The following is a 14,465-nucleotide window of genomic DNA, read 5'->3' as shown; positions in this document are numbered from 1 at the left end:
AAAAACTCCATTGAGTCATATCAAAAAAAATCTATTTCCCACAAAAAAAAGTGTGTGTGAGTAGTGATTCATAGCAATGTCCTCCCACCATTTCCCCGTACAACATAACGGGTACACGCGCAGGAGTAACGTTCCGACTCTCGAAGAAAGTGCTCGTCACACGCGATCTGACTTATCGGACGCTAGCTGACACTAGCAGACGAATAAATAGCGCGTAAAATACACGAAAAACTGTGTAAAGAAAGTACGGATTTTTAATTCGTAACGGAAATCCGACATTTAATAGAATGAAACAAACAGACCTAGTAGGTCGCTATCGAACTTTTTGATAATGTGGTTTGTTTTTTTTTTTTTTGTGAAAGCGTAGGACATTAAGGTAAGTGACTAAAATGATAGATACAGTTATAGCAGGTAGCATTTTATTTTTTTATGTCACGACATTGTATTGTAATGACGGTCATATATACGGTTACGTTTTATATCACATAATTTTTCCAACTTAATCTCTCGAAAACATCTACAAAACTATTTCCATTAAGCGGCGCTTTTCTAGATGTGTCTAGAACCTTTCACCTAATTTTTTATTTAGCACCATATTCCTTTGTAATGGACAACCATTTTTGGCTGAACCACAGTCCAATTCATACTGCAGTAATTGTTCTCGAAGGACAGTGGTAAATCAAACCATTACGATGTCTTGTTCGTGGCATGGACAATCTTAAGTATGTCACATTTCAATCAATTGTCCAAAAAGTAAACCAAATACACGCTCGTTATTTGTAACACAGTGTCAACTTCAATATTTTACTTTTAAACATATTTGTGTGACTAAATAAAAGTAATTTTGAGTTTTTTTTATTCAATTAAGAAACTTCTTTAGTATTTGAAAATCATAAATGTTTAAAACAAGTAAAAAATTTTTTGTAATTTTTTTTTTAAGGTAATTTTACCGTAATACAACAAACAAATACAATAATTCAAATACTGGAGGAGATTAGACTATTGAACTCATTGAATTGTATTCTCTATAATTTATTTTGGAAATAAACAATTTTTAATCCTTCTTCAATTTGTTCCGTCGTAAATCCTTCCAATGATGCCATTACCTAATGTGGTACAAACAGTGGTGTATGATAAGTATCAAACTCACTATGACAAAGGTTTTATTACTCAACACAATCAATATTCAAGTAGAGTGAAGTTTGAAATTTAAGTTACATAACCATTAATTATTTTCACCGGAACAACTTTGTATTCTGGATACAAATACATACGTACATATAAATTGTACATGTCAATAAAGAGGAAATATTCACTTTCTACTAATATGAGATAACTTGATTATTTCTATGAAGCGTAAAGTGTGTTAGTCAACGAAATTGAAATTAATTTTAGAACCCGAGCGATAATAATAAACAAAATTTATAGAATTAAAATAAAAATTAATTGTTAAAAGTATTATTATCATTGTTGTAAATAATATCTATTGCATCTTCATATGGCAAACCAGTAATTACCGATTTTATGCACTTCCGCAATCAACATAAAATTGACTTCACTAACCATGATACAACGAATAAAGAAAGGCCTTTGGATAATTCTTTAGTCTTTATTATCTATTAATAAACAAGTTTTCAAAAGAAGGACATTGAAAGACGTTATACCGTTTGTTTGCAGGTCCAATGAGCTCGATAGTGACAGCAGCTGCGGACGTGCTGTCCGGCACGGCCATCGCTGCTGGCACCCAGGTAATTTAGATTGATTTCATACGTATATTGTAGTGGTTTAAAGAAATTGACAGTCTTTATAAAACAATGTGTAAACGAATAGAAATGTTCTAAAGTACTTATTACTTAACGCAAAAAAAATCTAGCCCAATTTACAAAAAAGGTTGCACCGGTATTCAACAATTGCATCAAAAATTTTACAGTATCGCTATAAAGTATAGTTTCAAAGAAATATCCTTAGTAAACCTGACCAACAAAAATATCAAACACATCATAACACGTTGTTTGAATAATATTGTCAGAAAACCAACGAGACCTTAAATTGTTTCATAAAATTATCGTTCCGATTTTGAATTCATGAATATTTATATTATTAGTATACATATCAACTGAATACAAACATTTAGCTATTGATAAACTGTTCTGACGTCAGGTAACTCTATAAAAAACAGTTATATTTATCATTCAATTTCAAATAAATTTCTATAGAAAAATGTATGACTATTATTGTTTCCTGTTTCAGGTGGCATGGTTTATTCCAATGTTGGTAGCAGCGATAGCCTACTACCAGTTTGATCAAACGGATCCTGAAGGTCGTCCTGCTGATATTCCAAACTCAAGGTTGCTGCTCGAGTATGACTTCATAATTGTAGGAGCTGGATCAGCTGGTTATTATAATTTCATTATGTTATTTTAGTAAAAGCACTATATGAATTATTCAAGTTTGCTTCGTCACCGTATGTATACAAAGAATTTCCCGTTTCTCATTCGATCATCTAAAATAATATTATAAAGTGCGAGACTTATAAGTGAAATACTGTTAAAGCTGTGTACCTTAACGATGACAACTAAGACTAAATGTACTGATTCCTTATATATAGACACTTCTTTCGAAAGACTACAGTTACTGAAAACAATTTGTAATTTTTACATTTAGTTTGTATGTAAATGAGAAAGATATAAACGGAAATATTTATATCAAAATACATCGCTACTTATTTGCATAGTTTATTATGTTTTGCACCAACTTTTACGGAAGATATTTACTGCACGCTTTTATTAAAAGAAAGATAATGTTGTATCTTCACTTTTCTTTTCCTTATATTTCTATTTAAAGCCTTTTTATACCTAGAAATCACTCATCCAGACTACAAATTAAAATAATACTAGTGATTGGGTATCCTTTATTAAAATGATTTTTTAATGATTCAGGAGCAGTAGTAGCAAACCGATTATCCGAAATTGGTCATTGGAAAGTGCTACTTTTGGAAGCAGGTGGCGATGAAACAGAAATATCTGATGTGCCTCTGCTAGCGGGATATTTACAACTTAGCAAACTGGACTGGAAGTACAAGACCGAGCCTCAAGGAACCAGTTGCTTGGGTAAATAAACATAATTAAAAATCTTTTACAATATATCAATTAAAATGATAATTTAATAATTACATCTATGACTATTAAGTGAAGTATTATTTACACATTAAAAAGCGTATTAGTACACATCACTTTAGACACAGAATTCAAGATATTATAATATTATGAAAAATAATTATGATTTTTACAATGATTTTCCAGCTATGGAGGGTGGTCGCTGCAATTGGCCGAGGGGCAAAGTTCTAGGAGGAAGCTCTGTGCTAAATTATATGCTTTATTTGAGAGGAAATAAAAAAGACTATGATACTTGGGAATCGCTAGGAAACAAAGGTTGGAGTTATAACGATGTCCTTTATTATTTTAAAAAGTCTGAAGATAACCAGAATCCCTATTTGGCCAAAACACCATATCATAGCACAGGAGGGTACCTAACGATATCGGAAGCGCCGTATCATACACCTCTCGTATCCAGTTTTATAGATGCTGGTCTGGAAATGGGTTATCTAAATAGAGACATAAATGGTGAAAACCAAACTGGTTTCATGGTAGCCCAAGGAACATTGAGAAGAGGCAGCCGGTGTTCAACCTCCAAGGCATTTTTACGGCCAGCTAAAGATCGAGCAAATCTACATATATCGATAAATTCCTTCGTTACGAAAGTTATGATAGATCCCCGGACTAAAATCGCATTTGGCGTTGAATTTGTTAAAAATAAAATGGTTTATCGGATAAGAGCTCGAAAGGAAGTCATTCTTTCAGGCGGAACAATAAACTCTGCGCAGTTACTACTCTTATCAGGAATAGGTCCAGCAGATGAACTAGCTAAACATAGAATACCCTTGATACAAAACCTTCAAGTTGGAAAGAATCTTCAAGATCATATAGGTCTAGGAGGATTAGCATTTATGATAAATAAACCGATATCGATTGTTGAAAATAGACTACATACTGTCAGTACATTAATGGAATATGCTGTACTTGGAGAAGGACCACTAACTATAATGGGCGGTGTTGAAGGTCTAGCTTTTGTTAACACAAAATATGTGAACGCGTCAGATGACTTTCCTGATATCGAATTTCATTTTATATCAGGAGCTACAAATTCTGATGGAGGAGGTCAATTGAGAAAAATACACGGCCTGACGGAAAAATTTTATAATGCCGTATTCCGACCGATGAACAATGTAGATGTGTGGAGTATAATACCTATGTTATTGAGACCAAAAAGTAAAGGCTATATTCAATTAAGAAGTTCTAACCCTTATGATTATCCATACATATATCCTAATTATCTGACTGACGAGATGGATATAAAGACTTTAGTCGAAGGTGTAAAAATTGCTTTTTCTGTATCAAGAACACAAGCCTTTCAGAAATATGCGTCTGTGTTTAACAAACATATTTTTCCAGCTTGCAACCATATTCAAATATTTACTGATAGTTTTTGGGAATGTATGATAAGACAGTACACTTGCACAATTTACCATCCAGTGGGTACCGCAAAGATGGGCCCTTATTGGGATCCCGATGCTGTAGTTGACCCCGAACTGAAAGTATACGGAGTCAAAGGTCTAAGGGTTATCGATGGAAGCATAATGCCTAATCTGGTTAGCGGTAACACCAACGCACCTATAATTATGATTGGAGAAAAAGGCAGTGATATGATCAAAAACTTCTGGCTGAAACGACGAATTTCTAGATATTATGCATGATTAAATGTACAAACACAAGATTATTATTTTTAAAGTAATTTATTTATTTATTATAGGTATTTAAATTGAGAATCATTTAGGTAGTAAACACTATGTAATAAACATATGTTTAAGTTTAAGAGGACTGTTTTATTTTGATTTATTGACTTCATTATATTAAAAACGTGTTTAATAATAAAAATAAAATGTAATATTTCATAATATACTATCCAATTACTAATTTTGAAGCAACTTTATTGAAAAAATTTTTTCGCCTCATTTTGGCAACTATTTTTAGTATAGTATAGCCTTGTTAGTTAACGGAATCAAGATCTTTACATACTATTGTCGAGATGATTTAATGGAGATTAATTATATACTTGCTAAAAATTAATTTAGTGCAATAGAAACGGAAACAAATATCAGAATAGGTCAAAAAAATTCCTGTCCGTCATGAATGAAACTCCGGAAACACTGTAACGTATGAGAAAATCAATTATTTGAGTTATATTTTTTTTTTATTCTCTTCGACAATTGTAGATCATAGAATGCGAATGGCTAATTAATTCAGAGTCGTTTAGTTACAATTAATAAATTAATTAAGTTTCTTACCCTATCGACTATAGATGAAAATTATATAAATTAACAAAAATCATATTTTGCAAATTATAATGGAATAATTTCATCAAATTAGTGTATTGTCATCGGTCCTCGATAAATCTACAAAGTTCGAACGAAATCTGGCCGTTTAAAGTGGGCCAAAATCGCGCTCAAGGAAGTCAATTACAAACATACAAACATACAGGTGAAGGTAATAAAAAGCGTGTGAAAATAAAAAATCTAAAGTTTGAAATTAAATAACAATTATTACTTCGATAAGTTTTGGAAAATAGACCAGACATTTCTAATACCAATTAATAATATATATCCTTAGTTTTTCCAGAGATAATTTTAGTTGTTCTCGATTTTATAGAATAAAGTATGCTTTTCATCTTGTATTTTATGTTGTGATTAATAAACAATTTTTAAGTAATAATTGATACCTCAATAAAATTGTACATTTACTTGAAAATGGAAAATATAAGAATTTGGGTATTTATTTTTATAAAAGATAGAAATATATAAAAACAAAACTTTTTAAAGTTTACTCGAAAGTAAAATCGAACCTCAATACTAGTCATTGATAGATAGTAATAAGTCTCGCTTCAATCACTTTGACATTTGATAGATGAGCCACGGTCACATGAGTGCAAAGTCACTCGCCACAGAATAATTGAAAATAATATCATATCTAATTCCTGTAACACTGTTTAATTTATTAATCACAACAATTATATACTTAAACAGCGAGACTTAAAACCATATATTTTATTTGCTATGAAAATTTAAAGGTTGCGATAGAACAGCCTTAGAACCAGTTGGTTCAACAGCTGGCACAACGGGAACTTATGCAAGAAATAATCCGAATCGTAAGTGTGACTGAAGAGCAGTCATTAATGTCAGAAGCACTTAAAATGTTCTAAACGATAACATATATCATTTCTGTCACCTGCTTTTAAGTGGCTGTTACAGATCGTTAACGTGTTGGGGATTTTTCATAAAAATATTTTTTTTTATAGATATTTACAAACCGTGCACAGACCTTGAAAATAATTGATTGACACAGAATAAAATAAGATAATTGATATTACTTTAAAATAAAATAAAAAAATTATCCATAAAACCAAAGCAAATAAATTAAAATTCTAAGATATGTATGAGATGAACAAAGAAATCACGAAAGCCCAAATTTGAGTCAACAAATTATGTTCCAAATCATATATAATAAATTATGCAAACGTTCTGGAAACATATATAACTTTTTGAGGAAAAATATAGAAAACGTTGCGCTACGCTCACAAAAAAAGCGAATTGAACAGGATGTCACTTATTTAATTGCAATTTGTATGATTACAATATATTTTATGAAAAAAGTTTGTCATATAAAATAAGTTAAAATAATTGATGGCCATGTCTAATATCACATTCACGAATTAACAGTTATTGCTGGATGGAAATAAAGCATCTGTTGAAAACTCAATTAATAAATTGTCGTTTTCATACTAATATAATTACCATATCTATGCTTAAACACAAAGTTTACCTTAATCTGGATTTTATTGCTCTATGGAATTAAAGAAGTCGGAGATCTAGTTACATAGTACTAGTAACTAAAGAGTATTTATTGAAGCTGAACATAAGTGTCTCGGACTTGAACTAAACGAATCTATATTTACCGGTCACTTATACCATATGAGTAAGGTGTAATATATTTTAATTTTTTGAAACAACATCATCATGGAATCTCTGGCGGCAAATATAACTGCAACATGCCCGTTATCGTTTGGTGGCACAGCTGGAGAACTTTTTTTAAAAGCAGTTACAACGGTGATTACCGCACATTGTGGAATCATGGATGACTATAAATGGCCCCCAGACGATGCTTATGATATCATCAATAAAGGATCTGGTAAGTGTTTTTCTGAGAGGACTTCAAATAATCTTTAATTATTCAAATCAAAAAATGATTCTCGGAAATGAAAATCCAGACACATTGTTGGCGTATAACCATTAAAAATACTTTTCCCACTCATAGTTATTTAGAAGAATAACATTTTAAATATTGCTTGTCCATCAGACTACACTTTTTAATATAATTATTGAACTGCAATGTAATGTACAGATGCGTTTCCTTCAAGCATGTCTTTAATTTTCAGGAATATCTTTTGATTTCATAGTCGTTGGCGCAGGAACTGCTGGATCTTTAATTGCCAGCAGACTTTCAAAGCAATATCCGTCTTGGAATATACTTCTGATTGAAGCTGGTGATGATCCCGGAATTGATAGTGAGGTAGCTTTAAAGTCTTATTTTATCATCTATAATTTTAATATTACGCAGTCTATTTCTGTTTTAGATCCCAGCATTTTTATTTTTAAATCAAAACTCAAGCAATGACTGGTCATATACAACAGAGGGACGTGGGGAGAGTTGTTTGGGTTTCAATAATGAAAAATGCATTTGGAGTAAAGGAAAAGGACTCGGCGGATCAAGTTCTATTAATGCGATGATTTATTTAAGAGGGCACCCTAAAGACTATAACACATGGGAAAAGTTAGGCAACCCGGGATGGGGATACAAGGAAATGTCTAAATATTTCGATAAAATAGAAAATATTTTTAATATTACTGACCCTCACTTCAGCGGATACGAAAACCAATGGTATAAAATTTTAGATAATGCATGGAAAGAATTATCTTTTGCAAATTATAATTACGAAAATCATGAAGCCCTAACCGGGACCAAGAAAACGAGACTGCTAACAAGAAATGGGAAACGTATGAACACAGCTAAAGCATTTTTTAACCAGGCAGGAAAAATGACTGTAATGAAAAATACGCAGGTAGAGAAGGTTATAATTAACCCAAAAACTAAACGAGCTACTGGTGTCAAAATACACCACAAAGATGGAACCATCATGGAAATTGATGTTAGCAAAGAGATATTATTGGCAGCTGGTTCGATTGCAACTCCACAAATTCTTATGCTATCAGGAATCGGACCTAAAGATCACCTTAAAGTTATGGGCATCGATATCATCTTAAATTCACCCGTAGGAAAAAACTTACAAGATCATATTATTCTTCCATTATTTCTTAAAACCAATATAAAAATGGAACTGCCTTCTTCTGTTATTCAAATGTTTTTGTTACAGTACATGTTAACGAAATCGGGACCAATATCAAACATCGGTCTAACAGATTACATGGGTTTTATAAATACGAAAAACGTATCAGATTATCCAGATATACAATTTCACTACACATATTTCACTAAGAACGACAATTTTGTTTTAAGGCCATACCTAGAAGGCATTGGTTATAAAAGAAAAATCATTGAAGCCATAGAGGCGTTGAACTACAAAAACGATATTCTAGGCATTTATCCGACATTATTGCATCCTAAGGCTAGGGGTGATATATTTCTTTCAGAACGTGATTTATCAAAACCTATTATAAATGCTAATTATTTTCAACATTCTGACGACATGCTAGCAATGATAGAGGCTATTGATTTTATTCACACACTCGAAAAAACCTCCACGTTCGAGAAATACAATATAAAATTGTTACATATTAATATTTCTGAATGCGATATATATCCATTTGACACTGAGAAATATTGGGAATGTTATATAAAATATATGGCGACGACGATTTATCATCCCGTCGGTACTACCAAGATGGGACCACCAGAAGATGCGTCTGCTGTTGTAAATTCTGAATTAATTGTTCATGGAACACCAAACATCAGAGTTGTTGACGCTAGCATAATGCCTAACATACCGGGAGGTAACACTATGGCAGCGACTTTGGCGATCGCCGAAAAAGCATTCGACATTGTCAAAAAGAAATATGTCTTAAAAAATGAATTGTAATTATTATACAGTTATATAATCAAACACCTATAATTTTATTTTATTTAGAGAATATATTTCTTGTGTGTAAATTAAAAGCTTATCTACATCTTTCAAACAAAATTTGTGTAAATAAAGATTTTTTAAAGTTTTATGTAAATAAAAAAAAGTAAAGGCAAGAGTCTGATGAAAATTTAATATCTTGATCATGATAATGATACGTTTGTTAAGTGCTATGGCTGTTTTTTTGGTATTTAAATCATATAAAGCATAAGCGTTTAGTTCATCTAAGGTTTACTATCGATATTTGTAATATATGTTAAGGAGAAGATGTAACTCGTGTCTCAATAATTTCCTTTTCCGCAATCATTACATATTATTTCGCAAGGATTGATCGTAATATGTTTTTATATAAACTTATATAATTCTACCATCTCTCGCATTATTGTCACTTTTGTAATGTCAGAATTTTTTATTTTGTATTTATCCTCGGCTCCTTTATAGCTAGCTACCTATAATTGACCAAATCATTGAAAAGTTAAATTATAATTTGTAAATGCAATAAAATGTCGATACTTTATTGTGGCCACTTTCGCTATGATGTGTGGCCGCAAGTGTGGCCGCAATAAAGTATCGTATAAGTAAGTAAAAATGGCCCATGAAAAATATCTAAAAATAAATAATACATTTTCATCAAAAGAAATATATGTTCCATCGGGATGTTTCATTATAGAAAAAAATAACCTTGAATAATTTTCGTCATTCTAAAATCAACGGCATCGCATTCGTATAAGCAACATTGATCAATTAAATATTTCTTAACAAACTATGTAATTCATAAAAATATTTGGAAATAAATGGTTCCCTTGCGCAAAAGACATATTAACAAAAAAAATATATGTATATCTATGACAAATTTTTATTGATAAGTTGTAGGCTTGAAATTTTGCTATCCTAATCACGGTATGACAAGGATTACAGTTTAAAAGACAACACATACATATAACATACAACACATATATTATATATGATGATTTGAGAAAAAGGCTAAATAATACACGTGTATAGTTCGAAAATTAAATTCTATATACTATATATGCAATAGTCATAACATATATAATTTTTTTTTAAAACAGATCATTTTTCTCTATACATTTTTTTACTTGAGAAATGGGGTCAGAAATATTTTTATAAAGCGTATTAAAACGACATAATAATCAACCAGCGGCGACTTTTACAGACAGTGTCACGGGACTTTATAGACAATATAACATTAATGCCGTCATTCCGCACGAACTACAAAGAAATTCGAGATAAATCATAGTCAAGGTCTTAAATTATGACTTATATTGATGTCGGTGCTATATTAAAAATTAAGATGTAACATTTAAACGAAGTTGTTATCTGAAAGAGAAACAAACATCCACACTTTCATACATAGATCTACACAATCCACACATCCTGACAAACTTTCGCATTTGTAATATTAGTAGGATGGTAAGTTTTACTATGAAATAAAACAAATTTACTTATTTCAGTGAAGACAGTTTAATTTTGCAGTTTTATTATTCTCAAGTAAATAGTTATACAAGAAATTATTTAGAATAGTTTATGAATAAAAAAATACGTAGGTATTTTCTCTATGAAAGAAACATTTTCACAGATATAGATATTAATCGTTTTTTTTATTCTGTGTTGTGCCATGAAGCATATGTTGGATTCATCTATGAGGAAGTTCTAACTTTGTCTTGTGTTATTGCGATTTATTCGCCTAATTATCCTTAATTTAACAATGAACTAATTGGACACGGAAGCCTATTAAAGTGTGTCAAATACATTTTTACGTCCATGTTACTTTGATTTAAACAGTTATATATAAAAAAAAAACATTTTGTGTACATTATTTCACAGAATGTTTTGTTATAGGGGAAAGGTGAGCGGTAGATGTAAATATGATGTTCTTTAGAAATCTGAAGGTACCGTTCTTTTTTATTTACATTTAAAATACGTTAAGATACCTAAATTAACTCATTCAATTATTTATTAATGTTGTGTTTTTAGATAATTTGTTTAAAGTACCTATTAATACATTTGAGACTGGTGATTACACAGGCATTTGGGATTAAAGACATAAAATTAGACACAGTGTTTGTAGATATTTTTCAAGAAAGTCGACTAATGTCTGAATATGATTTCATTGTAGTTGGGGCTGGATCTGCTGGTAAGAAATTATATAAACCATAAAATGAAAAAAAATTGGTTATCATTTAATGACTTTTTTTAAGGGTTCCGGATCTGAAATTGAAGACACGGAACCCTAAAAGAATCAAATTGTAGCTCGACCAGTAGGTCAGACAGTCTAGCAATAGCTTTTATTTTTAAAATGCTCAGATCACTAATCTCTTGAAATTGTGGGAAAATATAACTAAGTTAACTTGAAGACTTACATGACTGAAAACCTTTATTTTATATTTATACTTCACGAGAAAGACGGAATCCTCGCAAAAGTTTCTGCTGACCTAATGGCACTTGAATGGATGGCAACCTGCAATGGGCTACTCTGATATTCAAATTTACTCAGATTTTTTTTATTCTATTTTCTTTATGGCTTTCGTTTACGACTTTACTTCATTAAGTTAAAATAATATTCTTTGAGTATTCATAATAGTAATTAACTTCTCCGGTTTAGAGAACCATTCGTATATTAAAACTTTAAACAAAATAATAGAATAGTTTTGTTAAGTTTGTTTAACAGAACGCACCTATTACAGGAGCTGTGGTGGCAAATCGTCTGTCGGAAATAAAAGATTGGAACATATTGCTTTTAGAAGCTGGAAGCGACAGGAACATATTGACCGATATTCCAATTCTGGCTGCTGAATTTCAATTAGGAGATCAAGATTGGCAATATAAGACAAGCCCGCAAGGAACAACATGTCTAGGTAACAATACTAAAAAATAATTTTATTAATAAAACTACGACAGTATCGAATCTTCACCTAATAATGTACCGTTTTATAAAATTGCAAATGGTTACATCTGCCTTTATTCATTTATAAATGATAACAAAAAAAAAACTCTTTTAATTTATCACAGCAATGAACAACGGCAGTTGCAATTGGCCTCGAGGAAAAGTTTTAGGCGGTAGCTCTGTTCTAAACTACATGTTATACTTAAGAGGTAACAGTAGAGATTACGACGGTTGGGAGTCATTAGGTAATAAAGGCTGGGGATTTAAAGAAGTACTGCCCTATTTTAAAAAATCTGAAGATAACAAAAATCCCAACTATGCTCACACTAAATATCACGGAACGGGAGGATATTTGACTGTTTCTGACGTACCATATCATACTCGTCTCGCAACAAGTTTTATTGAAGCTGGATTAGAATTAGGTTATAAAAATAGAGATATCAATGGAAAATACCAAACTGGATTTACTCTCGCTCAGGGGACTACTCGACGCGGAGCTAGATGTTCTACAGCAAAAGCCTTTTTAGATACGGCTAAAAATAGAAAAAATTTACATATATCAAAACAATCATTTGTAACTAAGATTTTGATAGATCCTAAAACTAAAACTGTATCCGGTGTTTCATTTGAAAAAAGAGGCAAAAAATATGAAATTAGAATTAAAAAAGAGGTTATTTTGTCAACGGGAACAATAAATACGCCTCAGTTATTAATGTTATCTGGTATAGGTCCAAGAGACGAATTGTCAAAACATCAAATACCTATAATTCAAAATCTTCAAGTGGGTAAAAATCTCCAAGACCACGTCAGTGTGGGCGGCTTAGCATTCACTATAAACAAACCGGTTTCTATTGTAGAAACAAGGATGCTGAAACCAAAATATTTTTTCCAATATTTGATATCGCGTAATGGACCATTTACCATTTTAGGCGGAGTTGAAGGACTAGCATTTATTAATACAAAGTACGCGAATGCGTCACACGACTATCCCGACATACAGTTTCATTTTATACCCGGCGCAACTAACTCCGACGGTGGAAGAAATTTAAAAAAAGTCCATGGTCTAACAAATGAATTTTATGATGCTGTGTTTAAGCCAATAAACTATAAAGACACATGGAGTGTTATGCCGATATTATTGCGTCCACAAAGTAGAGGATACATTGAATTAAAGAGCTCAAATCCTCATGACTATCCCATTATCCATCCAAATTACCTAGCCGAAGATATAGACTTGAAAACCTTAATCGAAGGAGTCAAGGCTGGATATAAATTGTCCAAAACAACAGCTTTTAAGAAATATAATTCAGAATTCAATAAAAATATATTTCCCGCATGTAAAGCAATTAAAAAATTCACTGATGAGTTCTGGGAGTGTATGATTAGACAGTACACATTTACCTTCTATCATCCGGTCGGAACGGCAAAAATGGGTCCTAATTCCGATCCTAATGCTGTTGTTGACCCCGAACTTAAAGTATATGGCGTAAAAGGTCTACGAGTTGTAGATGGTAGTATAATGCCGAATATTGTGAGCGGTAATACAAATGCACCTATCATTATGATTGCAGAGAAAGCAAGTGATATGATTAAAAAATTCTGGAAAAAAAAATGAGAAACTAAATTTAATTGACGTCTACTAAAGATGTAATAAATATTTATAATTATATATGGCATTGTTGTCATAATGTGACTTTAATTTCTATCTATTTTTCAATTAAATAATTTCTTCTCAAATACTTCGCTTTATATTTTATTATATAAAAAAAAAAATATTATTATTGTTTTAAAAATAATCACAAAAACTAAGCGACATATTAATAATTGTAAAAATTTAATAATTAATTCCATGTTAATATAGTGTTTTGGTCGTCTAACAAACGTATTAATTTATTTCTCCAGGCGTATGTACAAACAAAGAGTTCGAAATCTAGACAAAATCTTGTAGACTAATAATTTAGTTTCTGTTGCAATTATTCAAGTTATTTTCTAGTTTTTTTTACAAAACTTCACTTATTTATAGCTTCTCTACATATTAGGGTCTAAAATTTTAATACCCTCTCATCTCGAATTAAAAACCAGAATCCTCATAAAAACGCTTTGTTGTCCAGTTTGCTCACCAAGAGGTTCAATTTATATTAGTTTTGTTGTCCAACTATCAGTCAGTTTGCTAACCAAGAGGTTCAATTTATATTAGTTATAAAAAAAATCGCAAGAAAGAGAGTTAATATAGAATCAAAGACGGATG

At 31.2% G+C, this 14,465-nt stretch overlaps 4 protein-coding genes across 5 annotated transcripts in view; 3 read left to right on the top strand and 1 right to left on the bottom strand.

The window, feature by feature from the left end:
- LOC116777482 (flotillin-2) overlaps window positions 1-14,465 on the bottom strand; it is a 127,573-nt gene that overhangs the window by 13,564 nt on the left and 99,544 nt on the right. The window lies entirely within an intron of this gene.
- LOC116777475 (glucose dehydrogenase [FAD, quinone]) lies at window positions 138-4,932 on the top strand. Its single transcript, XM_032671030.2, has 5 exons — window positions 138-376; window positions 1,678-1,748; window positions 2,251-2,395; window positions 2,940-3,110; window positions 3,303-4,932. Exons 2-5 carry the CDS (start codon window positions 1,683-1,685, stop codon window positions 4,811-4,813), a joined length of 1,893 nt encoding a protein of 630 aa, XP_032526921.2. The 5' UTR covers window positions 138-376; window positions 1,678-1,682; the 3' UTR covers window positions 4,814-4,932.
- Window positions 7,049-9,905, top strand: LOC116777480 (glucose dehydrogenase [FAD, quinone]-like). The gene is made up of 3 exons (XM_032671039.2): window positions 7,049-7,301; window positions 7,549-7,682; window positions 7,747-9,905. The coding sequence occupies exons 1-3, from the start codon at window positions 7,130-7,132 to the stop codon at window positions 9,265-9,267; spliced, it is 1,827 nt and encodes a 608-aa protein (XP_032526930.2). The 5' UTR covers window positions 7,049-7,129; the 3' UTR covers window positions 9,268-9,905.
- LOC116777479 (glucose dehydrogenase [FAD, quinone]-like) lies at window positions 11,126-13,853 on the top strand. 2 transcript variants are annotated; one of them, XM_061526220.1, is made up of 4 exons: window positions 11,126-11,222; window positions 11,308-11,467; window positions 12,018-12,188; window positions 13,147-13,853. In XM_061526220.1, the coding sequence occupies exons 1-4, from the start codon at window positions 11,199-11,201 to the stop codon at window positions 13,830-13,832; spliced, it is 1,041 nt and encodes a 346-aa protein (XP_061382204.1). In that variant the 5' UTR covers window positions 11,126-11,198; the 3' UTR covers window positions 13,833-13,853. The 2 variants fall into 2 exon arrangements, with proteins under 2 accessions (XP_061382204.1, XP_032526929.2); XM_032671038.2 differs by having other exon boundaries at window positions 12,343-13,853.

Source organism: Danaus plexippus, chromosome Z (genome assembly GCF_018135715.1).
Source record: "Danaus plexippus chromosome Z, MEX_DaPlex, whole genome shotgun sequence".
Lineage (NCBI taxonomy): Eukaryota > Metazoa > Arthropoda > Insecta > Lepidoptera > Nymphalidae > Danaus > Danaus plexippus.
Note: the sequence above shows the minus strand (reverse complement) of the source record. Positions and strands in the feature narration are given on the sequence as shown.

Coding starts and splice junctions, on each gene's coding strand:
- LOC116777479 (XM_032671038.2), top strand. CDS start 11,199: ATGATGTTCTTTAGAAATCTGAAG. Junction 11,468..12,017: donor AGTTGGGGCTGGATCTGCTG/GTAAGAAATTAT, acceptor CACCTATTACAG/GAGCTGTGGTGGCAAATCGT. Junction 12,189..12,342: donor GCAAGGAACAACATGTCTAG/GTAACAATACTA, acceptor AATTTATCACAG/CAATGAACAACGGCAGTTGC.
- LOC116777480 (XM_032671039.2), top strand. CDS start 7,130: ATGGAATCTCTGGCGGCAAATATAACTGCAACATGCCCGTTATCGTTT. Junction 7,302..7,548: donor TATCATCAATAAAGGATCTG/GTAAGTGTTTTT, acceptor TTTAATTTTCAG/GAATATCTTTTGATTTCATA. Junction 7,683..7,746: donor ATCCCGGAATTGATAGTGAG/GTAGCTTTAAAG, acceptor TTTCTGTTTTAG/ATCCCAGCATTTTTATTTTT.
- LOC116777475 (XM_032671030.2), top strand. CDS start 1,683: ATGAGCTCGATAGTGACAGCAGCTGCGGACGTGCTGTCCGGCACGGCC. Junction 1,749..2,250: donor CCATCGCTGCTGGCACCCAG/GTAATTTAGATT, acceptor TTCCTGTTTCAG/GTGGCATGGTTTATTCCAAT. Junction 3,111..3,302: donor TCAAGGAACCAGTTGCTTGG/GTAAATAAACAT, acceptor ATGATTTTCCAG/CTATGGAGGGTGGTCGCTGC.